At 34.2% G+C, this 26,380-nt stretch overlaps 2 protein-coding genes across 2 annotated transcripts; both read left to right on the top strand.

Moving 5' to 3' along the window:
* LOC109721071 (leucoanthocyanidin reductase-like) lies at positions 2,664-12,192 on the top strand. The gene is made up of 5 exons (XM_020248490.1): positions 2,664-2,894; positions 3,172-3,312; positions 3,402-3,639; positions 10,460-10,663; positions 11,802-12,192. The coding sequence occupies exons 1-5, from the start codon at positions 2,664-2,666 to the stop codon at positions 12,056-12,058; spliced, it is 1,071 nt and encodes a 356-aa protein (XP_020104079.1). The 3' UTR covers positions 12,059-12,192.
* LOC109721833 (zinc finger protein VAR3, chloroplastic) lies at positions 16,335-25,331 on the top strand. The gene is made up of 6 exons (XM_020249636.1): positions 16,335-16,684; positions 17,783-17,900; positions 18,389-18,732; positions 24,242-24,355; positions 24,632-24,730; positions 24,828-25,331. Exons 1-6 carry the CDS (start codon positions 16,356-16,358, stop codon positions 25,006-25,008), a joined length of 1,185 nt encoding a protein of 394 aa, XP_020105225.1. The 5' UTR covers positions 16,335-16,355; the 3' UTR covers positions 25,009-25,331.

Here is a 26,380-nt window from a genome sequence, read left to right on the forward strand (position 1 = left end):
CTATAAAAATTCATCAATTTGGAATTATTCGAGTACTATGCAATGATACCAAAAAACATTATAAAATTTAATTTCTATAAAACTCAAACAGCCTAAATCGTACTCAACGGTACTAATTGTTGATGCTGACGTAAAGGGATCAGAATCTTGCCCTGTAACTAAAGGTCAGATTGAGTTAAATCACGTTTGAAGCGGCGTGAGGCTCGGTTGGGCTCAGTAATGTTCGAAGTGGCGTGAGATTGGTTGGGTCTAATCACAATCGAGATGCATAGCGTTGTGTCTATACGTTTTAAGTTAATTGGTTGAATCTTTTTAACAGCTCGAGCTTTTGATAGTTAATACTAATGATCAGATAGTTAATTCTAATGCCCTATTGTTGAAAGAGATGTAAAAATAAACTAAGTTTTTAAGGATAAAAGGAATGTATCCTTACTCATATCTCACCTTCCTCCTTTGACTTTATTCTTAGTTAATAAATGCTTGTTATTTAGTAGTGTTGCACTACATCCTTTATCTTGTGGTTGGGGTCATCTCTTTATCTGGGTTGAAATGTCCTTTTTTGTTTATTTTCTCCTTGAATGTAATCCAAAACCCTTTTTTTTTTCTTTTTTTCTTCTTTTGTTGTGAAGTTGCTTATAGGACTTTTACTCTTAAAAAAAAAAAAATCTTTGGACTTTATATTTTATAATATTATGAAAAAGGTGGGGGCATGAAATCTTTTGTTTTATTATTATTATTTTTTAAAAATGTGATAGTGCAAGATCCATCGCCACATGTGTGTGTGGAATCCCACATCTCGAGACAAAATCTAATACACGTTAAAAAATTACAAAAAAATAAAATAAAAAATTAAAAAAGTTTTTGGATAATTTTTTAGTTTTAGAACTTTCTCATGTTTGTACTAATTTGCGTAGTAACAAAATTATTCGATTTTTTAAGAAATTCGCGAATAATTTACTATTTTTTCATTTGTACAAACTTGTGAACACACGTGTTAAATGGCATATATTGTTGGTCCACGGGTGATGTGGTAGACCAGGTTTACATAATTATCAAACATTTTACACTAAACCACCAACCGTACTCGTGCACACCTACTGTTCCGCACCATTTATATTACTAATTAGCCATGGAGAAATTATTCCCTGCACCGGGCATAATCCCTGAGGTTCATGCACCATATCTATCTAAGTTATAAATCAATACATCTTTGTATCCAATTTCTCATATGATATATGCAACATACACCATTTGATATTTGTAATTTTTGATATGTAGACATTAAATGTCGTATCGAGTACACAGTGGTGGTGTACGGTATGCACTCATACACCAGGTGCAGGGAATATTTTCTCTAAGCCAATAAACGTACCGTTGACCGTAAGGTCATCGTAATACACTCTTTGCTACGGCCACCTCTCTTTAATTAAGGTAAAAATGTATGGAGACCCCTCAACTATGAACAGTATCAAATGACCTCCTCATCTTTAGCACTTTTTTTCTTTTTTTTTTTTTTTTGCCCTCACATTTTCTCAACTCTTGATTTTTTCTTTTTACCTAATAAACTCTTTCTGGTTGGCTATGCTAAAGATTTTACTAACTTTAACTTGCTCTATTAGCTATTATCTATTAATTACATTAATTTTTTTATTAAACGGTAATTAAAATTATTAGACTTTGTTCAGATTTATGAATGTCTTAATTGGTACATTTCTTTTATTTAATCTAGGCCAAGTAAACTTCAAATACTATACTTGTGGTTTCGTGCTTTCTCATTTTAGTACTATGTGGTTTAAAGTATATCGCTTTAGTACCTTGTGGTTTCATTTTTCTTTTTGTCAGTACTTCCGTTAACTCTCTGTTAAATTATATGCAAAAAACTTCAGATATTCCGCCTATAATTTATCGAATATTCACTTTAGCACCACGTGGTTTATTGAATTTTTTACTTTAGTACACCATGATTTTAATTTTGTCACTGATTTAACGAAAAATTAACAGAGAGGATAACAGAAAAAATAAAATAAAACCATAGGAGACTAAAGTGATATATTTTAAATTACAGGCTACTAAAGTGAGAAAGCGCGAAACCACACGGGTGGTATTTGAAGTTCTGCCTTTAATCTAAAAAATTGTAGTTTTCAGTGGATAAGTATGATTAAATCATATTTGACTTTTAAGTAATTATTTAATAAAATAATATATTTTGTAAGTAAAATATATTATTCTTTTGAATTATAGATATTGAGATCTTTTGAGAAGCTAAAATCAAACTCCACATTTGCTATCAGTCAGAAAAAAGTTTATACCACGACATAAGTTATTATTAAATAGTTTATTTGATGTTAAAATAAAGCCTTAAATTTAATAAAATTATCAATAAATAAATTTAATAAGAGTTCTCATTTATTATTTCAATAAAATTATTTAATTACAAAAGTAAAAGGTTACAAAAGTTGAGGGAGCATATTCAAAAATGTTCATAGCTAAGGGGTCTCCAGGCACTTTACCTCTGCTCTTTTGCTATACCTCCCATGCATAAATCCCACCACCCACACTAAACCTCTCCTTGAATGCCCACTACATTGTAGGTTGAATCCCTCCCACACTCCTCTCCACCACAACACACGTTCTTCTCTCGCACATTTCACCAAACACTAACCATGCCTAGTGCACCTCCCTCCGCCGCCGTCGCCGCCGCCGCCGCCGATACCGATGTCTCCGGCCCGGCTCTCATCGTCGGCGCCACCGGCTACATCGGCCGCTTCGTCGCCGAGGCCTGCCTCGACAGCGGCCGGACAACCTACATTCTCCTCCGCCCTGGCGGCGGCGCCTCCCCCGCCCGCGCCGCCGCCGTCGACGCCCTCCGCGAAAAGGGCGCCGTCGTTATCGAGGTTGTCCTAAACCTCCTTCTCCTGAATCGTTTTCTATCAAAACAATCTTTTAGCCACTTATACCATCAGCATCTGTCACGATACTAAACTTTCTATTCTTTGACTTGTGTCTTGTCAAATTGATTTTTTTTCAATTGGTTACATGATCATGATCAGATTAATCTTTTGAGTCACATGGTATCAGAGTCCGTAATTAATGCTTTTGTGGCGCGATTTGCGTGATCTTAGCCGATTGATCAACTGTTTCATTGGTTTAAAAAAAAAAAAAAAATTATAGGGCTCAGTGGACAACAAAGAATTGGTAGAGGAGAAGCTAAAGGAGCACAGCATTGAAGTAGTGATCTCAGTGATGGGAGGGCCCAACATTCTTGATCAGCTAACCCTAATTGATGCTATTAAATCTGTACCAACCATCAAGGTTTGCACAATTGATACATTCATAGTCACTGTAGGCATTAGTTCTTGATTTAGGGTTTTGATTATTGTTACCAATGTTGGAGTGGGTAGAGGTTCTTGCCGTCGGAGTTCGGGCACGACATCGACAAGGCGAGCCCGGTGGAGCCGGGGCTGAGCTTCTACGAGGAGAAGCGGCGGGTGCGGCGGGCCGCCGAGGCTGCGGGGATCCCCTACACCTGCATCTGTTGCAATTCCATCGCCGGATGGCCGTATTTCGACAACACCCACCCCTCCGAGGTGCCGCCGCCGCTCGACCGGCTCCAGATCTACGGTGACGGCACCGTCAAAGGTGATTTATCGCACTTCTGCCTCTCTTTTTTAAAACTAATATAGTACGCTGATATGCTGACAATTAATTATGTGTGACTCAGTATATATAGATTGATTGAAAATTGTAGACTTATATACCAAAAATTATAAGTTTTAAATATTAATTCTTATAACTTTGAATGATAACTTTTTTTCATACCATTAATTATCAAGCCACCTAATGTGTCTAGATAAAGATTTTTAGAGTACAATGGAATGTTAATTCATTAGCCTATTTATATCACATCTATCAAATTAAATATTTATTTTAAAACATGTAATATTTACCCCAGGTTAGTTTCTTCTTTAAGTAAAGCTGCATTATATATATTAGGAAGTAAAGTAATAAATGTGCATTTAGTGAGATGTGATCATGTTGTAGGAATTAATTACTAGAGGCTACATTATAGTAATGAACATGCTCAGTGTCCTTCTCAGTGTACCCACAAATGTGGCCCCATTCAAAATTTCAGTGGAAAAGAAAATCAAAGAATTTTGGCTAAATTGCATGTTGAGTGATCAAAATTTCCAATTGTAACACTTTGATCTTTAAATTTTAATTTATTATGATTTCTAGTTTAAATTTTTAAATTTTTACAATCAAATCCTACGGCCTAATTTTATTAGTTAAATAGTAATGCATTACTAATATAGTAGTATTATAATTTAGTAATTATCAAAATACCACATCCCCACCATATTAGCAAAATATTAACATTCAGTTAAACAATTAGACTATCGGACTTAATTGAAATAAGTTACAAATTGGGTTGCTAGTGTGGCAATCCAGCTCGCTGTTCGGGTGCCAGCTTGTATCCAGCTCAACATAAACTTGAGATCGGTAGCTTTTCTTAATAAACAAGTTGAATAAAAAGTAATTTATAAAGGAATTTGCATAAAAGTAATTTATCTCCCCAATTATTATCATAAAGGCAATTTGGGAAATGGGAAAGGTGAGAGAGATAAAAGTAATTTATCTTCCAATTATTATATAAAAAGACCAATTTGCATAAAAAATTCACTAGTTTTGAGCTTTTGAAAAAGTAGGACGTCTTTTTGAATTTTGCAGATTTGGACCAGATTTTCAGAAAATTGACCAAAATACCCTTGTTCTCTTATCTCTCTTCTCTTTTTTTTTCTTCTCTTTCTTTTTTTTTTACTCTCTCCCTAGAGGACGGCGGAGGCGGATGTGGCCTGCCTCGCCTCTGTTCGGCGTACCCTTATCCTTGCCTTCGACCCCGGCGAGGCTGTGCCGCAACCATCTTTTTCTTTTTCTTTTTTTCTTTCCAACACTCCTCATCGCCTCTTTGACTCCTTACAATAGTAAAGAGGGTAACACTGCGTCCTCTTCCTTTTATATTTTTCGCTCGTTCTTTTTTTTTTTTTTTTTTCTCTCTTCAACCCTCCTCCACCGCCTCCGCGACCCTCCACGACAGTAACGAAGACAACACCGCATCCTNTTGAGCTCGGGAGCGAAGAGGAGAACCTCTTCTCCTCGATCGAACCTCGTCGACTCCCCCTCTCCTCTCGATTGCGGGGAAGCCCCAAATCGGGGGAGCTCGGAGGAGCATAGCGACCTACTGATCCATGGTGAGTTTCAGGTTTTTGGCTTGTTCCCTTCTCTTAGCCGCGAGATCCCTCGTTTTTTTTTTTTTTTTTTTTTTTCTCTCTTCAACCCTCCTCCACCGCCTCCGCGACCCTCCACGACAGTAACGAAGACAACACCGCATCCTCTTACTCTGCTTCCCCTGGCGCAGGCACCGACACTGGTGCCGGAGAAGGAGGACTCAAAGCGAACGGAGGTAAGAGCGGAACTAAAAAAAAATAGAAAATAAATAAAATAAAAAGAATAAATAATAAAATATAAAGAAAAATATTTTTTCTATAAAAAAAATTAAAAATCAGAGAGAAAGAAGATGAAGATGAAAATACACTGTTTTAGAGGAACGTTGTACTGTTTTAAAATATAAATTATACTTTTCTGAATGAAAATTGCACTCTTTGAACGAATTGGGTGAAAATTATACTATATCTACTCATCCATACAAAAATAAAGAAGAAGGAGGAGGAGGAAGAGGAGAAATAGTATAATTTTTATCGAAAAAGTATAACTTTCCTTCAAATAGTACAATTTTTATTTAGAAATGTTTAATTTTTCTCTCAAATAGTGTAAGTTTTTTTTAAAACAACAACATTCCTCTGAAATAGTATAACTTCATCATCTTCTTCTTTTCTATCTGATTCTTTATTTTTCTTGTAACTTCTTTTCACCCTTTCCTACCTTCATCATCTTCTCCACCGCCTCAACGAGGATGACGCCACATTCTCTTCCTCAATCTCCTTCTCTGCCAGCGCCGGCGGCCCTCGACGACGGTAATGAGTGCGGCGCCGCCTCCTCCGCCTCCACTTCCGTCGACGCCGGAGAAGAAGGATAACTCAAAACGGATCCGGATGAGGGATGGAGGCGATGAGGTCGTTGTCGAGGAGGTGCTCGCCGCCCGTGAGGGTAAGGAAACAAGACTCGTCTACCTCCAAGAAGTGAATAAAGATTCAGATAGTAGAAAAAATTAAGAATAAAAAGTAAAAAAAATAAAGAATTTTTTTTTCTTTTTAAAGGACGATTATATATTAATTTTTCGTAGCAGCAATGATATATAATTGTCCTTCTCATTCGGATCCGCTTCGAGTTCTCTTTCTCCTTCTTCGACGCCGGTGGGGACGGAGGCGAAGGAGGCGGCGTTACCCTCGTTACTGTCGCCGAGGGCCGCCGGTGCTAGCGGAAGAGGAGATAGAGGAAGAGGATGTGGTGCCACCCTCGTTACCATTGTCAAGGGCCCTAAGGCGATGGAGGAGACAATGAAGGTCGGGAGGGTAAAAAAAAGTTACAAGAAAAATAAAGAATCAAATAGAAAAGAAGAAGATGATGAAGTTACACTATTTTAGAGAAACGTTGCAGTGTTTTAAAGAAAACTTAAACTATTTGAGAGAAAAATTAAGCTTTTCTGAATAAAAATTGCACTATTTGAAAAAAAGTTGCAACCCTTGGACAAAAATTATACTATTTCTTCTCTTTCTCCTCCTCCTTCTTCTTTGTGTTTTATGTGGATGGGGATCGAAATAGCATAATTTTCACCCAAAAAGTGCAAGTTTTGTTCAAAGAGTTCAACTTTCATTCGGAAAGTGTAATTTTTCTTTAAAATAATGTAACGTTCCTCTGAAACAGTACATCTTCACCTTCTTCTTCTTTTCTTTCTGATTTTTTATTTTTATTGTAGAAAAGGGTATTTTTTATATTTTATTCTTTATTTTTTATATTTTTTTATTTTCTATATTTTTTTCTTGATTCCGCTCTCACCCGCGCTCGCTTCGAGTCCCCCTTTTTGGGCACCGGTGTCGGTGCCTGCGCCGGTGAAGACGAAGTAAGAGGATATGGCACTGTCTTCGTTATCGTCGTGGAGCGTCGCAATGGCGATCGAGGGGGGTCGAAGAGAAACAAAAAGAGCGAGCGAAAAAAATAAAAGGAAGAGTACGCGATGTTACTCTCTTTACTGTTGTAAAGAGCTGGGGAGGCAATGGAGGAGGGTTGGAGAGAAAAAAAATTAAAAAAAGAGGGCCCGGCGTAGCCTTAGCGGGATCGGAGGCAAGGAAGGCAGGGGGTGCGCGGGCGAGGGTGAGGGTGCGCCGTACAGAGGCGAGGCTGGCCGCCTCCGCCTCCGTCACCCTCTTGGGAGAAAGAAAAAAAGAACGGGAAAAAAAATTATTAAGAAGGATATTTTAGTTAACCAAATATATATTAAATATTTGGCCAATCTGCATAAAAAATTTATTAGTTTTAAAATTTTGCAAAAGTAAGCCACCATTTTGGATTCTGTAAATTCGGTCCAAATTTTTAAAAAATTGATCAAAATATTTTTATTCATTTATCTCTCTCCTCTTTTTTTTTTCTCCCGTTCTTTTTTTTATTCTCTTTGAAGAGGGCTACCGACGCGGAGGCGGCCCACCTTGCCTCTACCTCTCGTGCCCTCGCCCTCACCCGCACCCGCGCACCCTCATACCCCCTGTCCTCCTCGCCTCTGACCATGTCGAGGCTGCGCGCAACTACCTCTTGGATGCCTCATCTCGCATCCNAAATCAAAATGCAGGATCAAAAAAGAGAAAAGAGAAAAGGCAACAAGGGTATTTTTGTAAGTTTTCTAAAAATTCTGTCCGAATCTACAAAATTCAAAAAGCCGGCCTATTTTTGCAAAAGCTCAAAATTAGTAGATTTTTTATGCAAATTGGCCATATATAAAGCCACATAAGTTATCTTTTCGTTTTTAATCTATCAAAATGAGGTTAGATTAGAAAAATTGAAAAAAAAGAAGGCTAGATTGGAAAAAAAAAGAAGAAGTTTAAGTTATCGGATTTATTCCTCCAAATTACAAAGGTTTTGCAAACTGGGAGGATAAACTCTAATTACAGAGCGGTCATATCTGAAATTTCATATTTAAACCAATAGGCCATTTAGGTTAATCAGGTGAAGGAACCTAGCATTACTAAAGGCACTAGGTATGTACAGTACATATTGAGGATTCCACTAGTAATATGGGTGTTTGGGCTAGATTCTAGAAAGTGATTTTAGAGTCAAAAGTTATATTTTCTTCAATAAAGCGCTTGATAATTTTTTTTTCAAAATTTAATTTTAATTTTTATAATTAATTTTTATGATTTTAGAGTCCCTAAATCAGAAACAGTTAAAACCTGCTTCTTGAAATCTAATTTTGATTTTGAATTTAAATTTTAAATTTAAAATCCGATTTTAAATTTAAGACAGTTGCTTCTATAAAAAAAACAAGCACATGCTTCAAAGCCGCGGCATTATTGCAAATCTACCAACATAGTCTAGTTAACTAGAACTTACTATATGAACAAATTAATTATTTGAATAAATCACATGGCCTAATGTTTTTAGAAGTTCCATAACTGGTATTAGTACGTGACTGTCGTTTGACGAGAAAATATACTAAATCCTTCCTAAATTGGCATATTTCTCTCTTCACTTGACAGATGCATGCTGATGCAGTAAGAGAACTTGATGGAATGTCTGATCGGTTGGCTATAGGGCTGGCAAATGAGTGAGCCAGATCGTATTCGGCTTGCGTTCGGCTCGATTTTCAGCTCGCTCGAATTAGGCTCGAAAAGCTTAAATATAATAAAAATATTTACAAATATATATATATATAGAGAGAGAGAGAGAGAGAGAGAGAGTGGCTGGGATACTATCGATAACACCATGAATTTGGTGCTATTGAGTTTTCCACCGTTAAATTTAACCCTTTGATTATTTTTACCCGTTAGATTATACTATTCTACCAACCACCCACTCAACCCTAGGGGGTCCACATCATCTTAACCGCACATTTCTCAATACAAGGGCTAAAAAAGTAATAGCACCAAAAGCTTGGTGCTATTAATAGTATTCCAGCCTAGTTATATAATTATATATATTTTAATTATATATAATAATATATAATATCTATATTAGTTATATGTATATAGACTATAGAGTATAGATTATTGGGCATATTTGTTGGCCCACAAAACCAACCAATAAAATCCTACTCTAATTACTCTGTTGAATTATTAGACATATTTTTATATCAAATTTTAGGTAATATTTATGAAAATTAAACTATAAATTGCATGATTTAAGAATTTCAAACGGCTCGTTTAGGGTTCGAGCTCACTCAACTCGATGTTAGACTTGCTCGAGCTCGGCTCGAATTAATTTCAAGTCAAATTTGAGCCTAAATTTAGACTTGAAATTAATTTCAAGCTTAACTTGAGCTGAGATAAGCTCGCTCGAGCTTGGTTGGTTTCCACCCCTAGTTGGCTAGTGGAAACAATTTGATTTTTCGCAAATTGTGACATGAAGAAAGCTCCTTATTACATATTTTGCTATTGTAAACTTTAAAAATAATTGCATATGATTTTCTACTAAGGTATCAAATAACCAATATATTTTTACGAAATTTAAGTTATCAAATTTATCCCTCCAAATTTCCTTCCATCTATAAAAATATTCTTTTATTATCAAAATTTAGATAACGATGAGTTAAAAAAAGCTAACCACAGTTAACTAATAAATAAAATAACCTTTTCACCCGTTATATATATATATATATATATATATATATATNATATATATATATATATATATATATATAAAATTTGTATATAATATTGAATTCCGTCATCTTTCTCATTCTCTCATCTTTATCTATGGCGGCGACAAGATCTACAATAACGGCGACGTCGAAGGCGAGGCCCTCGGTCGCGGAAAGAATGAGGTACGCTGCACGTGCCGCGGCAAGCCGAGGAGAGAGAGAGATAGAAAGATAACTTTTTGCAGGAATACATTTGTAAGGACAAAATAATCATTTTATGCACCACCGTTAAAAAACTAACGATAAACCAAACGCTAGGGACATAAATGAATGAATCAGAATTTTTGAAAGGATATGTTTGTAAATTAGAAAATTTTTGAAAGAATAAATATGATAACTTATCCATTTTTTTCTAAGAAGATGTTAAAATTTCTGATAGTATTATCTGAAATTAATTAACGAAACAAATTAACAAAACAAATACATTAGTTATATATTTTTCGTAATCTTAAATAATATGATCGTGTGAACCAATTCTTTGTAATAGAATGAATAGGAATAAGATCTTTGAGCATTCTTTTATTTCTTGTAATCTTTCATAGTGTGAATAAAACGTGCCCATATTAAATATTTTAAACTGCTATTATATTTTAGCTTTCTTCGTGGCCGGGAGCGACATCGGGAAGTTCACGATAAAAGCGGCGTACGATCTGCGCGCGCTGAACAAAATAGTTCACTTTCGCCCGGCCTGCAATCTCCTCAACATGAACGAGATGGCGTCGCTGTGGGAGAGCAAGATCGGACGAGCGCTGCCGCGAGCCACGCTGAGTGAGGAAGACTTGCTTGCCCTGGCTGCAGGTAAAACTATAACAGGTCAAATTGCTTCCCGCCTTTTCTGTCTACCATCATGTTTCTAAATGCTTCTATACTTCTTTTCTGATTCCTATTGGTTTGGTTTGTAGGTAGGACATTAGTAAAGAACTATATATATATATATATATGTATCAAAGACATTTCTGTAAGCCTCGCGTGTTTATGTCGGATACATGTCCGTGTCGGAAATTACGTGTTCGTGTCAGACATGTATCTGACGTGGATGTGCCGTGGATCTGCGTCAAAGATGATAAATATTTTGATTTTTTGATGAATACATACAAATTGTTTTGCACAATATAAATGAATTATATATGATGAATATATATATAGAGTTGAGCTAGAATATTATCGATAGCAAATGGGCCCGTTGCCACCCATTTATTTTCGATGATAGAACCTCCAAATCGACGATCTGCACCGTTGAATATGATCTATACCACTTGAAGTGTTCAGAAATCAAATTTCAAATCTTTTCGACATCATTTTCCTAATGATCAAAGGATTTCAAAAATTTTTTTCACTATTTAGAGTTAGATCAGTGCCTCTTATCTTAAATTCAAGTTTTTTATCATCATTTTTTATGAGATTTTTATTTTCAGTCGTTCATTTTTAGACTACTCATTTGATAGGTAAATGATACCGAAAATTATGAAATTTAGTTTCTAAATACTTTCAATAGTGTAAATCAAGTCTAACTGAGCTGCTCGTCGATTTGGAAACCGCATCATTGAAAACAACTTGGTAGCACGGAGGCCTCCGTATTACCGATAGTATACCAGCCTAGCTCGTATATTATTATACTAATAATATTATATTTTATTGGCGTTGTCCATACCGTGTCCGCATCCTAATATTTCAGAAGCTGCGGAGTCGTGTCGTATTCAGTTTTCCGTGTCTATGTCTGTGACGCCTAGGTTAAAAACTTGCCAAATCTATAATTCTTTGGTTTCGATAAACATTTCCAATTTTCAAACCAAAATGCGCCATTTTGTGACTTTCATCTCAATGCAAATGTGTAGAACTTTCTTAAAATTCTTTTGAATGCTTCTATCTAGTCTCAGCTTATGTGTTTGTTTGTTTGTTTGTTTGTTTTTTTTTTTTTATTGGGTCTGATCAACAGCAGAGAACTGCATTCCGGCGAGCATCGTCGCAGCTCTAACGCACGACATATTCATCAACGGTTGCCAGACCAATTTCTCGATCGACGGCATCAAAGACATCGAGATCAGTTGGCTCTACCCTGACGCGCCGTTCCGAACCGTCGACGAGTGCTTCGACGAGCACGCGGCCAGCCTCCCCCTGGACCAAATCAGCCTGGAGAGCAGCCCAAGTGATCCTGTAGTCAAAAGATTGCCCGTTCCACCCACATGCGCCTAAATATTAATTAATTAATCTCTATATATATTTCGCGCTATCTCTCGCCATTGCGTAGAGCATTGGAGTTACTTCAACTGTTGCTGTTTGTGTTGATGAAGTTAGAGAGGCTCACAAGGGTCAATTGTCTTAATGCAGCATCCATATTTATATATATATATATATATATATACATATGTGTAGTTCCTCTGATTCAATTATATAATGAACATAATAAAGCTAATAATTTGTGTCAAAGAGTTCTCTAATTGGTAGTATTTTTTTTGTACATGCATGATTTGATGTTTAATAAACTTTTCAATAGGAAATTAGATGGTGATGCTGAGGATCTGATCTTAGAGTTGAAATAGAGCCAGTTATAGCTAGTTTGACGCAGTTTGGATTAGGATTTAGTAAAATGATAAAAATTTTTAAGCGTGCAGCCCCAGTTCGGATTTGGATTTAGTAAAATGATAAAAATTTTTAAGCGTGCAGCCCCAGTTCGGAAACAAGTTTTTGAGCCCGGAGCCTTTGGGTGGATTATAGTTTTGCTATTCAACACTGATTTTGGGTCCAAATTCTATCGTTTTGACCTCCACATCATCAGTCTTAAATATTATTTATTATATTAGGAAAGTTTTGTTTTCTTCTAATTTTATTTTTAGGGAAAACTTTAAAAAACCCCTCTGTGGTTTCGTAATTTCTCACTTTGCCCCCCTGTGGTTTAAAATGTATCAATTTGCCCTCCTGTGATTTTGTTTTTCTCTTTTTCTTATCAATTTCATTATTCTTTTTTTCCTTAAATTAGTAATAAAGTTAAAATTAAATGGTACTAAAGTGAATATTTGATAAATATAGATGGGTATCTGAAGTTTTTTTGTATATAATTTAACGAAATATTAACAAAAAAGCTACCGAAAAGATAAAAATGAAACCACAGGGGAGCAAATTGATACACTTTAAACCACAGGGGGGCAAAGTGAGAAACAACGAAACCACAGGGGGGGTTTTTGAAGTTTTCTCTTTATTTTATATGATGCCAATTGTTGGAACCAAGTATTCTTATTGATGCCAATTGTATGACGTAGAATCTACTAATATAGAATAATATAGAGAAGAGACATTGGAGCAGGAAGAAGATAATTAAATTAATATGTTATTAATCAAGGACCCTAATACATCTCAACTACTGCTTGACTCCAACTTTATTAAGGGTCTGTTTGTTTGGATGAAAGTGAAGAAAGGTGAAGGCGTTTTTTATCTTAAATGATCACTTTTGCTGTTTAGATTATCGTAATAAAGATACCGTTGAAACTCGAGTTATCTGAAACAGCATAATTGACTTCGATCGACCTTAGGTCGAAGTCAATTACGGTGAAAAGAGATGAAAAAAAAAATAATAAAATAATACAATACATAATGGAGTCCGGTTTTCATTTATCGGATCATATTATTAAATCAACCAAGCTGCAATCACTCAACTCTAGGGGACCATTATTATCTTAACCACACATCTTTTCATTCAATAGCCAAAAACCTAATAGCACTCATGATTTGGTGCTATTAGAAGTATTCTAGCCTAATTCTAGATAATGCTAGTCATATTTAAATATATTCAATTATAGTACTAATTACTCTTTTATTTACTTTGCATATTTAAAATATGATAAAAATTAATTAGTTAAATTTTAATATTTTTCTTCATTCATATTGGTTAGTTAAATATTAATACTTTTTTACTTAATAATTTTATTGTTGTATTATTGTAATTTATGTAAAAAAATAATTTAGTTGTTTTAGATTAAATTTTTTAATTATATAAAAATATAATTATATTATTATATTATTATTTATTATTTATTATTTATTAAGTTATTTATTATTTATATATAAATTATAGTTTTATATCATTCACTTCCCGCCAAATTTCACTTCTTTAGTTATGAAAATAAACAGTGGGACGGAGAATAATTTTCGCTGAACTCCACCCAAAGTCCACCTTCAAGTCTTCAACCTAAAGCCCGGTTTCGGTTTTACAGCCGTCAACTATGCTCGGCTTATTTCTCGACCATGGTAAATAATTGATAAGTCTATACATTTTCATATTCCACAAAATAATTAAATCCTAATTTAAATATAAATTCAATTTTAATGGTATTCAAATAGTTAAGATTTAAATTTATCTCTAATATCACCAACTCAATCTAAGCTAAAATTCTAACTAAATAAAGTTTGGATTATAATTTCCAGCAATGTAGTGAATTTCCAAAAGTTGAAAGAAAAATCTGCTTGTGAAATTTCTTGTTCTCAACACGAGTAGGATTTGTATGTTATTAGGAGCACGGAAGCCTCCGTGCTTCTAAACTGTTTTCAATAATGGAACTTTCGAATCGACGATCGGCTTCCTTAGACTTGATCTAATATATTTGAAATATTAAGAAAATAAATTTTGTAATTTTTTGATATCATTTACTTAGTGATCAAAAGGAGTCAAAATCAACGGTTGAAATAAAAATCTCACAAAAAAATTATGATATAATACTAAAATTTTCAGTTATAGATATTGATCTTGTTATAGATAGTATAAAAAATTTTCTATCAAACTTCCATCTGATTCGAATACTTCTATAACATTAAACTTGCCAACGGCACACATCAACTATTAAAAATGATTGATTTTAAATTCTTCGATCACTAGATAAATAATATTGAAAATCTGCAAAATTTATTTTCTAAATACTTTAAATATGTAAAATCAAATTTAGATTTTTTGTATTCGAATTTCAAATTCAAAAATAGATTTTGAATTTAATTTCAAATTCAAATTTGAATTTCAATTTATATTTCAAATCTATATTTAGATACGAAATCAATTTTCAATATAAATTTAGATTTGGATTTTTTAAATTAAAATTTTAAATTTAAAATTAAAATTTAGATATTGAATTTAATTTTAAAATTTGGATTTATCTTTAAATTTAGATTTAGATTTTAGATTTAAACTTCAAATTCAATTTAGATTTTGATTTCATATTCTAAATTTAAAATTTAAATTTAAATTTAAATTTTTAATTATCATTTAACTGTAGTAAGAGCACAAAAAATTAAGCGGTTCTTATCACAACCCTTCTTCATAGCAGAAGTATTTACTGGTTCTCCAGAAAAAATATATTGGTCTTGCAAAAACAACCAAAATTTTAGAATTTATGATCCATTCATTCAATATTTTCCGTTTTAGAGAATAAATTATCACATTTAAATTATGTGTCACATATATTAATACCAAAACAAAAGAAAAGAACCATTGAATTTTTCTAACATTAAATTAAGTGTGATAAATCTAAATAAAGTACAGTAAAGCTTGATAGTTGCTCCTAAATTTAGATTCAACATTAAACTTTTAATTAAGGATTTAAAAATTTAAAATAAAGATTTTAATTTTAGATTTTGATTTCAAGTTATAACTATGCTAGGGTTTACTTCAAAACGTTCTATAGTTGAGGGGGCATTGTGCATTTTTCTCCCTGTGTAGCACCGGAACCTGTGTGAGAGTGTGAGACAAGAGGCAAAGCGCGAGGGGGACGTTGTTGAATTTTTTATACAGGGGGTCAAGTGAGACAATTGGTAAAGTATAGGGGGCTTTTTATAATTTAAGCCCTTTTTTTAAGAGAAAAAAATAACATTTACTTATTTTGCTCATTATTTTTCAAAATAAAATTAGTTAAAAATATAAAGCAACTAGAAAATTTCGAATATCAATAGTTAAGATCTTTGCCACTATACGTTAGAAATGGTTGATAATATTTAACACTTATTAAAAGTTCAACTTTTATATCAGAGAATTATATATGTATTTTTTATGTATATTAAAAAAATAATTATAATTTTTCGCACATATAAAAATTAAGTAAAGTAATAGTAAACTCAATTAATTTTATACACAATTTATTTTTTTTGTTTTAAAAAAAGCCTGTATGCATGCCTATATGTTTTTTTTTTTTGTTTTAACTTAAACTATAACTTGAATAACTTGAATTCAAAATCTATTATTATCTGAGAATGAAAATGCTAATAAGTAACTAAAGTTTTGAATTATAAAATATTATACTTGAAAATGAGGGTACCTACTAATTGAACTGCTGCAAAATATTTTTGGTAGTGTATATTAAATACATCACAAATTGACAACAAATTTGAGTAGCAAAGCAAAATTGTGTAAAAATATGAGGACTAGAGTGTAAAATTTGTCAGGCGTAAGAAACCCTATTCCCCCTCTCCGGCGCTGAAAAACCCTAACCGCCATTTTCTTCCTCCTCCACCCATGGCTTCTCCCAAGCTCCGGCCCCTCATCTCCTCTCTCCTCCGTCCTCGCCGCAACCCTATCTCTTCCTCCTCCTCCATCTCCATCCTGCTCTTCTCCACCTCCGCCGCCGCCGCCGCCGCCGATGGCCCCGCGGCGGCGGCGGCGGAGCACCCGTGGCCGGAGTGGGAGCGCTTCCTCGAGAAGCTGCGGAGCAAGGGCTACTTCAACGACAGGCCCGGCCCCGCCGCCGCCGCCGCCGCCGCCGCCGCTGCGGAGGCTTCGGCGGAGATGAATCGGGCGAAGAACGCGTGCCTCAAGTTCGCGCGCGAGCGATTCGACATCCTCGGGTTCGTCTCTCTCCTCAAATTTCCCTTTCCTAGTCGCAATTTATGCATTGGGTTTGTTTGTTTGGATCATCACTAGTTGCAAGATGTTTTGAAAGTCGAATCTAGGTTAGATTACATACTAGTTCCTATACTATTATTAGTGTTTCACTTTGGTTACGAAGCTTTTGATTCGTTGCATTAGTGAGCTCGAATTTTCGAAAATTTTTGGATCTTACTCCCAGCATCAGCTTTCTTAGCTCCGAGAGACGGAAATCTAACATTCCATGCCATGTCACTGTTCCTGAGCCTGTTGAGTATCTCCGCGGGACAAAAGTCTCATTTACTTGTGTAATTTAAGGGTCTATTGAGCGGAGAACTCTTTGAATGACAGTTTGCAGGATATGCATGATAATCTGTTCCAATAATAACACTTGTGCTTAGCCCCCGATTGGCCTAGTTTCGGAATAGAAGCAGCAGTCATACCTTTGGCTAAGAAAAGGTTTGGAGCTTTTGATGTGACGAGAAGCTGTAACGAGTTTCTGGACCCAAAATTTAGAATCTCCAAATTGAATCTTCTGATTTTGTCATGATAGAAAGCTAGCAGAAGGTTTTTTTTTTGAAAGAAGATGTAGTGCTTTGTTAAGCAGCTCAATTAAATAGCAAGCCTTCCAAACCTGCTTTTATTGAATTTGACTCCGCCACAAAATTTGACGGTGTAATTGTGGCAACCAACGGAGGTTTTTGAATTCTATTCGTCAATATCTATAGGACTTTTTAACAAATTTTCCTAACTTAAAAGAACGAAAACAACAAGAATGGGAATCTTTTAGAAGTCTTAAACGATTAGGAGGACCTGCCAATTTGGAGACATATGGCACCCACCATATCACGACCATATGAAAGAGAGATACGTTATGTGGGTTTTGATTTAACATATAACATGGATATCATTTGCCTAAACCTTCTTGAAGGGTTTCCAGTAAACAATATGTGAAAGGACTGTTATCGTCAATCTCTTCTGCTCCAAAATTCTACCATTTCTCGGAACTAATCATGATTTCTCATCCTCTGCATTGCGTTTTGTCAGTCATGTTGTATTTAAGTGCCTCTATGTTGCAGCTCTTTGCCCAAACATGATATTCAAGCTGTTGTTGAGTGTGGATGTCCCAATCTCTTTCCGAAAGTCGTCAATTCGGCAAAGCGGTTGAGATCACTTCTTAAGCTTGACGAAGGAGATGTAAGTTGAACTCCACTGTACTTTTAGTTTGAGAAAAATAGGGGGGAAAAACCCTAAAATATTAGTGTTAAATTGCACTGGAGTACCCCTTTAATCTTTCGCTGTTGCAATCTTATTGTTTTAATATAATGCCCCTGTTAAATAGGATTGAAATGCCCTTTATTGCCATACAATTCAAAAGTTTCTTATTTGGCAGTTAGATTGTGATTATGATATTTTCTCCAATCTGATGTACTAATTTAACCTAAAGGGTAAATTTGCAATGAAACAAAAAGGTTAGAGACCCAGCTGGAACAATTGAAAGTTTGGGGACCAAACTGTAATATGAATAAATTTTGAGGACTCCTGTTCAATTTACTCAAAAAATTCAGATTTAGGACGATCTTGATGTTATAACTGTAAGCAGGAGGTAAAAGAATATTTCCTTTTTTCAATGTTCAATCAGATGTTTAATTATGATAACTAAATGCACACTCCTGTACTTAAAGGTTTGTAGTTCTTGCGATCTACGTGGATCTTGTGATAAAGCTTATGTCATTCCAAAGGAAGATGAAGGAGCTCGCACTGTGGACGTAGTGCGTATTTTGATGAGTTATGCAGTAAATGCAGCCGGTCCCCCAGAAGGAGAAGAGTCCATCAAAGAGAATGTTCAAGAATCTGTAAGAAAGCTACTGTCGGAGATTATTTTACTCAGTGACACAACCATTGATCCATCCCTTCCAAAACCAATATTAGATCCTCCCAGTCAAAAGGCACCGTCTCAGAGGATCAGCAAGCAGGATGATCAATCATCTGGTATTGAAATGAAGAAAGGCGATTGGTTATGCCCCAGGTAAGTTCTTTTCCTAGTTAATTTTTTTTTTTCTGACAATATTGCTGCTAATTGTAGTTTGATTAACAAATTATGCAAGTTGTAGTTTGTTTCCTTCACACCCAGAATAACCTGCTTCCACTTCACCACTGTGTGGTTCAAAGTGTGATGTATTGTTTGAGTCCTTCTACATGTCTTTCGATGATTGTGACTTCCAATTTCATCTTGTTGGGAGTTGCGGCTAACAAAACACTTTGGTTTTGGTATGAGCTCAAGATTGACATAGTGTTTGTTCTAAAGGTTTCAGCAAGTGCCAAGTGATAACTTTTCTCTTAAATTTTAGAGGCTTTTCTCTATGCGTATAAACAAGGTTATTCATAGAAATTTTTCTTCTTCACCGATATACTTTGTTGTCTGTGCTATCATTTCTGAATTATAAATAAGGGCTTAGAGTAGGGGCAAAAACAGTCAAATATGCTTGGATATTTGACAAAATCATATTCTCATCTATATTTAGTACACGGATGCGAACTCGGATACGAATATCAAATGGATGTTGAATTTCATAATTATATTTGCTCAAAATGAATTTGAATAGAATTTGGACTTGGGATGCATACGAAAATGAATCAAATTCAAGTTTTAAAATATCTACAATCCATACTTCTATACCATATATGAAAGGGCACCCAGTGGGTGCCACGTGGTGCCCTCTCGGTGCCCTTCCATTTTTTTTCCCCTTTTTTACATTCCATTTTATTTTATTTTTTTTAATATTTTATTTTAATCATTTATATTTAATAATAATTTTTTAAAATTAATAAGATAGTGAGGGTGGCCTTCCATTTTTCTCATTTTTCTTTCATTTTATTTTATTTTCTTTTTATATATTTATTTATTTTAGTCAATTAAAATAAATGATACTATTTTTAATCTATACCTATATATGAAAGGAGATCCAGAGGATCTTCCATGTGATGCCATGTGGGTCTCCCTCCGGCTCTCCCATGGGATTGGTACAATATATGGGTATCCCTCTACTATTAAGATATTGCAACTTGGTCCTTATACTTTTTGTTCCAACAATTTTCTTACTACTCGCTGAGAGTAAAGCATTTGGATAGTCCATGCATTATTCAGATATTACGAATTAAGTCTTATTTTGTATTTAAAAATTTCTCTCTAAATATTCGCATATGCTAGTACTTTATTTTATGAATGTTAAAAAACTCTTCCCTAAAAAGTATTATTTTGACACTTAATAGTTTTGTCTTTATTTTACCATCAAACATTGCAAGATGGTACCTAAACAATTTAGTAAGCTTTGATATCTTTCTACACTTTAGTCCTAAATATTTAATTTTTACTGTAAAATAGTCTATCTATAACATTTTATGAAAAGGCGCCGTGACGATGCCACGTAGTTCCCTCCAAACAACCTTCTTTTTTTTATATATTTTATATTATTAGTTAAATTTAATAATACTACTTTTTTTTGTTAATATGATTGAGTATAATATCAAACCAATAAATTCGATACGAATAATTGATAATTGATTTGAGGTGTCAACTTAGTAGTCAATAGGCAAGGTATATTAATATTAATAAAACATTATTATAAGATATACCATATATATGTCAGATTGTTATTAATACGTCTAGATGTAGAGTAGTAATTTATAAGTATAAAGTATATATTTATAGAGGCTGCAAGTCATTTGTTATGAAATATAAAAAATATTTAGGTGTAAATCAAATAGTGTTCTTTTATTTTTTTTTTATATTTTATATTATTTAATTAAATTTGATAATGAGATAGGAGATGTATCAACTCAATCAATTTGAAGTCATAATTGACAGCTGATTTAAGTGGTAACTCGACATTTAATAGGCAACCATCTCTTATCTCTTTAGTCTTTGTATTAATTATTGCAAGAAAATAAGTCATATTTGCTAACTTTTCACTATATCTTATAAATGTCAGATATGAGACATTTCAATAATCATTTATTATTTAGTTTTTTAACTAATGTAAGAACAGAATTCATATTTGTCAAATTTTTCGTTACTACTCAGATGTCAGAGGTGATAATAAAAAACTATATCTCATTAATATAAGATAACAAAATATTTTTTTCATTTATGAAATTTGGCATATATCAAATTAATATATCCGATGTGATAATTGATGGTCGATTTGAGGTGACAACTCTGTAATTAATAGGTATAGTGCAGCATGCCTATGTCAAAGTGTTATTAATACTTACTAGATGTGAGTTGATAATTTATAAGTGTAAAGTAGCTCACATCTATATAGTATATAGTGATTCATTTATTATAAAGATTAGAAATAATTCAGTATGAGTCAATAAGAACAGTAATTACCAAACTCAATCCAATTGTATGGCATATGAAATCGGATCAGACTATTTGATCACTTTTAGACTCATTCTTCTTCCATTTAGATCATGCTCTAATTTAAGCATATAAATTTGTGAAAATTACTAAAACACTAACAAAATGTAATTAGCGAACTATCAATGTATGTACGGAAAGATTTGGATTATGCATTATGTATAAAAATCAACTCATAATTTTAGAAAACATACAATAAATATATACATATGTTATATTATTTTAAAGAACAAAATAAAATTTTGACACTCAAAGATTTAATTATCTTCACATGTAAAAAATAAAAATTTCTTTAACATAATTTCATGTGTAAGTATAGAAGTTTGAAAACTTAAATCTATATATTGGAAATATGATCATGGTTTATGAAATTAACAGCAGACAAAATTTTGAACTCCACAAATACCAATCACAAGTCCTATATAAACATATTGTATACCATATAAAAAATATTAATAGACTGTCACACCCCGGGCTTGAGTGAAAGTACCTCCAGTAGCATGCCCAGATCCACCATGTGCACAGGGCTCCCCCACACATACAAAGCGACAAGTAACAATAATCAACTTATACAGACAAACTAGAGTTTCATACGATCTGGAGTATCAAAGTATAATACTACTATTCTATTACAACCATGTTCCAAACAAACTATTACAAGTTTGAACGACATATTACAACTTTTCCAAAATATTGAGATTCTACATAGGGTTCCACCTCTAAATAACACCAAAATGAAGGGTGGGAAGCTAGCTACGACCCGATACCCTTGCTACGATCACCCGCAAAGGAGGAAGGGAACTCTGAAAAAAAAAGCAACAATGGGGCGTAAGAACTATATAAAATAGTTTTTAGTGGGTACAATAGCTGTAAGAAGTGCTCTACCTACTAGGTCAACTAGAGGTATAATAATGAGATAAGAGTTTATAGATGTGGAATAAGAAATGCTCATGACCAGGAAAGTCTACTATAATGCCTCTACCATATATGTCAATCATCATCTCCATATACATCAATTTATATGATTATAAGTTGACTACTCATTAACCAATTATCTTGACAAATACGAGGTCCTTTCAAGCTTGGCCCTTGCCTAGTGGGAGGTTGAACAATCATACATGAACTCACATTGGTACTCAACAGTTAGAGCGAGGCGAACAATTGCATCCTCGCTAGGCTAATACCTGTGGAGAGTCACGGTTTGTAGAGAGCGACCCTCACAAGCTAAAGTACTCATTGAGCTTATTTTGGCTATTGCAAGCTATAATTATGTAACCCCACTTACAATGCCACAATCGAAACATATAAGGATCTAGGTACATTGGCATTTTGTTGAACACTTAGTGTGCGTTTTCATGATTCAAGTTCTACATGTCATATTATATGTAATTGCAATTACACTATCATAGCATGTTCTCTAAGTATGTTTCATCACAAAGAATAAATAAACAACTACAAAGCATGCAAGTATGTATCTTTCATCATGTTTAACCTTGGAAAGTAGGATTTTCTACTTATGTCCATAAGCCATTAAATAATAGAAATTGAACTAGAATTTCTCGTGTAGCATAGAGTAGAAAAACAACTATAAATAAGAGGGAGAAGGTATTGAAAGAGAGAATCCATTTTGGAGACTTAAACCCACCGGTTCCAAGGAGAATCTTCACAAACTTGAGCAAAGTTGTTGAGTCTATCAATTAACCCTACAAGAGGGTTTCTAATCTATCAATTTCATCTAGAAGTCTTCAAAATGAAAACCCCTAATTTAAATCCTTAAATTTCACATTTTACAAAATTTTCTAAAAACTTCCAAGATCACACTATTTAAACTGTAAACGAACATGAACTCACCTCTTCCAAACACTATCTCTTGCGTATAGGTGAGTACCGGTACTCCCCCACTTAGTATCTGTACACCTCCGAAGTTCCACAAAACCCGAGAGTTTCTACAGCAAAAATAACTCAGGGAGTATCAATACTCCACCTCAGATATCAGTAGACACGGCAATTATTACCGGTACTCAATCGGAGTTTCGCAGAACCCGAACGTTCTCCCACTGGAACTTCTATTGAGTACCGGTAATCCTAAACTTCAGTACTGGTAATGAAGTGGGAAAGTGGCCAATTTGTAGGTTGATTCTGAAAACTTCAGTACTGGATAGGTTGAGTTTCACAGCACCCGAACGTTCTCCTGCTGGAACTTCTATTGAGTACTGGTAACCCTAAACTTGAGTACGGGTACTGAAGTGGGAAAGTGACCAATCTGTAGGATGATTCTGAAATGGTGCTACAAGCTATTTTACACTGAATCATAGCAATTTGCCAAGTTTAGAATACTACATTGACTATATTTAATATCTTTTTTTAGAACAAAAGTTTCATTAATCTTTCATCTATATATATTTTTGATTTTATTATATTAATACAGTTGTATTCCGCAGCGTAGAGCTACATACATGATCAGCTTCTTTGATTGATTAGAGTCTTTATTTTAAAGGCCAAAAATTGGGATTTAAAATGTCTTTATAGTTTTACTATTCTTTTTTCTGAGTGTCAGCGTATAAGATTAAAACCAAAGCTGAATGCAATTATCCAAATCCACATCCAAAGAAAAATGAATTCGAATTCGAATCCGAAATTTCTTTATTGTGATTAACGGATTTGAATCCAAATCCGACCGAATAGGCTTTGGCATCTGAATCTGGCAATGACCAAATTCAGTTTCAGACTCGATCGGATAATATCCTAGCCATTTTCACCCCTAGCTTAAAGGCTTCATAATTATTTAGCGATATAGTTTGTTGTTGTTTTTCCCTTCTGTTTTGTCCAACTAACTTTTGTTTCAAAGCCAAGTTTCTATTCTTTGGAACTATCCATGCACCGAACTATGTTGGCTGTCCTTCTGTTTTGTCCAACTAACTTTTGTTTCAAAGCCAAGTTTCTATTCTTTGGAACTATCCATGCGCCGAACTATGTTGGCTGTTTACTTCTTTTCTACTTGAATACCAAAACATAGCCATGTAATTTCATTTAGCTGATGTTCTTCAGTTTTTTAGTTACATAAAAATAAAAGGAATTATAATCTTAAAGATGTAATGCATTTTGGTTGTTGCAGTTGCAATTTCTTAAATTTTGCCCGAAATTTGCGGTGCCTGGAATGCAAAAAAGCAGGACCAAGGAAAGAAGAACGGATCATCGAAATGAAGTTGGGGGACTGGACTTGCCCAAAGTAGACCCTCTCTCTCTCTATCTCTCTCAAGTTTTCTCTGTACTAGTGATTCAGCATACAATTGGTAAATAGTGTAATCAAATATTCGCTTCTAAAACTGAAACTCATTAATAATGTTTCATCTCTGCGATCTTTTTTCTAAATTAAAGTGTTATGCTCTCTCTCTCTCTCTCTCTCTCTCTCTCTCTCTCTCTCTCTCTCTCATGTGTGCGCGCGCGCGTACAAAAGCACTTTCAAGGGCCAGACCACACTCATCTGTTTGCGTGTTATCTACAGATGTGAATTTATGAACTTCGCCCGCAAAAAGCAGTGCCATCGATGTGAGGAGCGTCGGCCAAAAAGGCAGTTGATCCCCGGAGACTGGGAATGCCCCTCGTTAGTCTTCTAATCCCCCCTCATTTTTATTTTCTTGTGTCGTTTAGAAGTAAAACCTACCATTTAGTTACTCACTGAACATGACCGTCTTGTTCAGGTGCGATTTTGTGAACTTCAGGAGAAACAAGGTTTGTATTAAGTGCAACTGCGCTCGTCCCGAAGCCGAAGAAGGGGGAACTCAGTTTGAAGACTACGTATTGAGGAGGCCGTTGACGTCTGCGAAGAACAACACTTCTAAGTTTGGAGACGATGAGTGTGAAGTCGAGGGAAGAAGATGACGATATCTTATCGCTTGAATAAGGAGATGGTGGCGGCGCGCGTTTGCAGCGGGCAACGGGGCAACACCCGCCGAGAGGCTGTCGACGTCTTGCGAGATAATGAAACAACCCATCATGAGAAGTTGCTAGAGATCTTACACAGTTGAAAATGCATTAAATCTTTTGAAGGTAATTTCACAAATTTGTTTGCCTGTGATTTTGGTTTCGGCGTCTGTAAAATTTACAAACTATGTATGTCAGTTTCATAACTGTATGAATACTTTTGTACTCTTAAATGCAACCAGTAAATTTATATATGATCAATATTTTGATTTGCAAAAGAATATAAGGAGATTTTGTATTGCTCCATAAAGTCTTCCAATTTTGAGTGCAAGTCTCTCAAATGTTTGTTATTTATTTGCATGATCTTGATGCATCGAAAAAATCTTTTAGCCAGTGTTTCGTTCGGAAACAAGTAGGGAGAATAACAACGGGGAGAATAAGTCCTTGTTTTTCCCTTTGTTTCCAAATTTAAATTTTCGTATCCGAGAATAATTGTTTTTTGATCTCTGGAATAAGTTTGTATAATTCGGAATTGTTGTTTTACCTTTTTTCGTAGAACAAGATTGTTTTCAAGTAAGAACAAAGTTAATTAGAGTCCAAATTTAATTTTAATTATGGTATTAAATTATTAATTAATATATTTAAATCATTATCCATTGTTTAAATAATAAAGTAATTAACAAATTTATTAGTTATAATTAAATAGCTAATTAATTATTAATAATTTAATGTGTTTATCTATAAATTAATATTATATTGATTAACCATTAATATTTAAACTTTTAATATTTTACAGAAATAATCTTTCTTAAGTGTTTAAAAAAAATTTTAAATTTTGTCCAAATAAATTTTGAACTTCAAACTTCAGTCCAAATATTTTTTAAATTTTTTTTACTTTTATAAAATTTTTAAAAAGTTTTATAAATTTAATTTTGTAAGCATAATACCCACTAAGATTTAGAGTTTTTTTAAAAAGGAATATTTTGATATTTGTAAGTCTAAAAATTAAAAAAGTTTACATCACTGATTTTTTTTTTAAAAAAAACCATTAAAAAAATTATTGGGTTTGGCTCGTCCTGTCGCCTTAGGGCTGTGCTAAGCACGGAGATCTGAAAACTTGGCCCAGCGCATCTCAACCCTAATTTGTAGACCAGTCGCGCCGGCTCCAAGTCCGTTTCGGCCCGAGTAATGCGGGCCATGCTGGCCCGTTTTGGCCCGGCATGACCCATAACCTACACTACACCCCATATATGGATGTGTGCATTTTTCACCCCTTGCAATCAAGGATTTCCAAAAAGCCTTTAAATTTTTAGTATTAAATAAAAAGGTT

The sequence above is a fragment of the Ananas comosus genome, linkage group 15 (assembly GCF_001540865.1).
Source record: "Ananas comosus cultivar F153 linkage group 15, ASM154086v1, whole genome shotgun sequence".
NCBI classification, from domain to species: Eukaryota; Viridiplantae; Streptophyta; class Magnoliopsida; order Poales; family Bromeliaceae; genus Ananas; species Ananas comosus.

Excerpts from the sequence above, each read along its gene's own strand:
- LOC109721833 (XM_020249636.1), top strand. The coding sequence starts at position 16,356 with ATGGCTTCTCCCAAGCTCCGGCCCCTCATCTCCTCTCTCCTCCGTCCT. Across the intron at positions 18,733-24,241 it reads GGCGATTGGTTATGCCCCAG|TTGCAATTTCTTAAATTTTG; the intron begins GTAAGTTCTTTT and ends TGGTTGTTGCAG. Across the intron at positions 24,356-24,631 it reads GGGGACTGGACTTGCCCAAA|ATGTGAATTTATGAACTTCG; the intron begins GTAGACCCTCTC and ends TGTTATCTACAG.
- LOC109721071 (XM_020248490.1), top strand. The coding sequence starts at position 2,664 with ATGCCTAGTGCACCTCCCTCCGCCGCCGTCGCCGCCGCCGCCGCCGAT. Across the intron at positions 3,313-3,401 it reads AATCTGTACCAACCATCAAG|AGGTTCTTGCCGTCGGAGTT; the intron begins GTTTGCACAATT and ends TGGAGTGGGTAG. Across the intron at positions 3,640-10,459 it reads CGGTGACGGCACCGTCAAAG|CTTTCTTCGTGGCCGGGAGC; the intron begins GTGATTTATCGC and ends ATTATATTTTAG.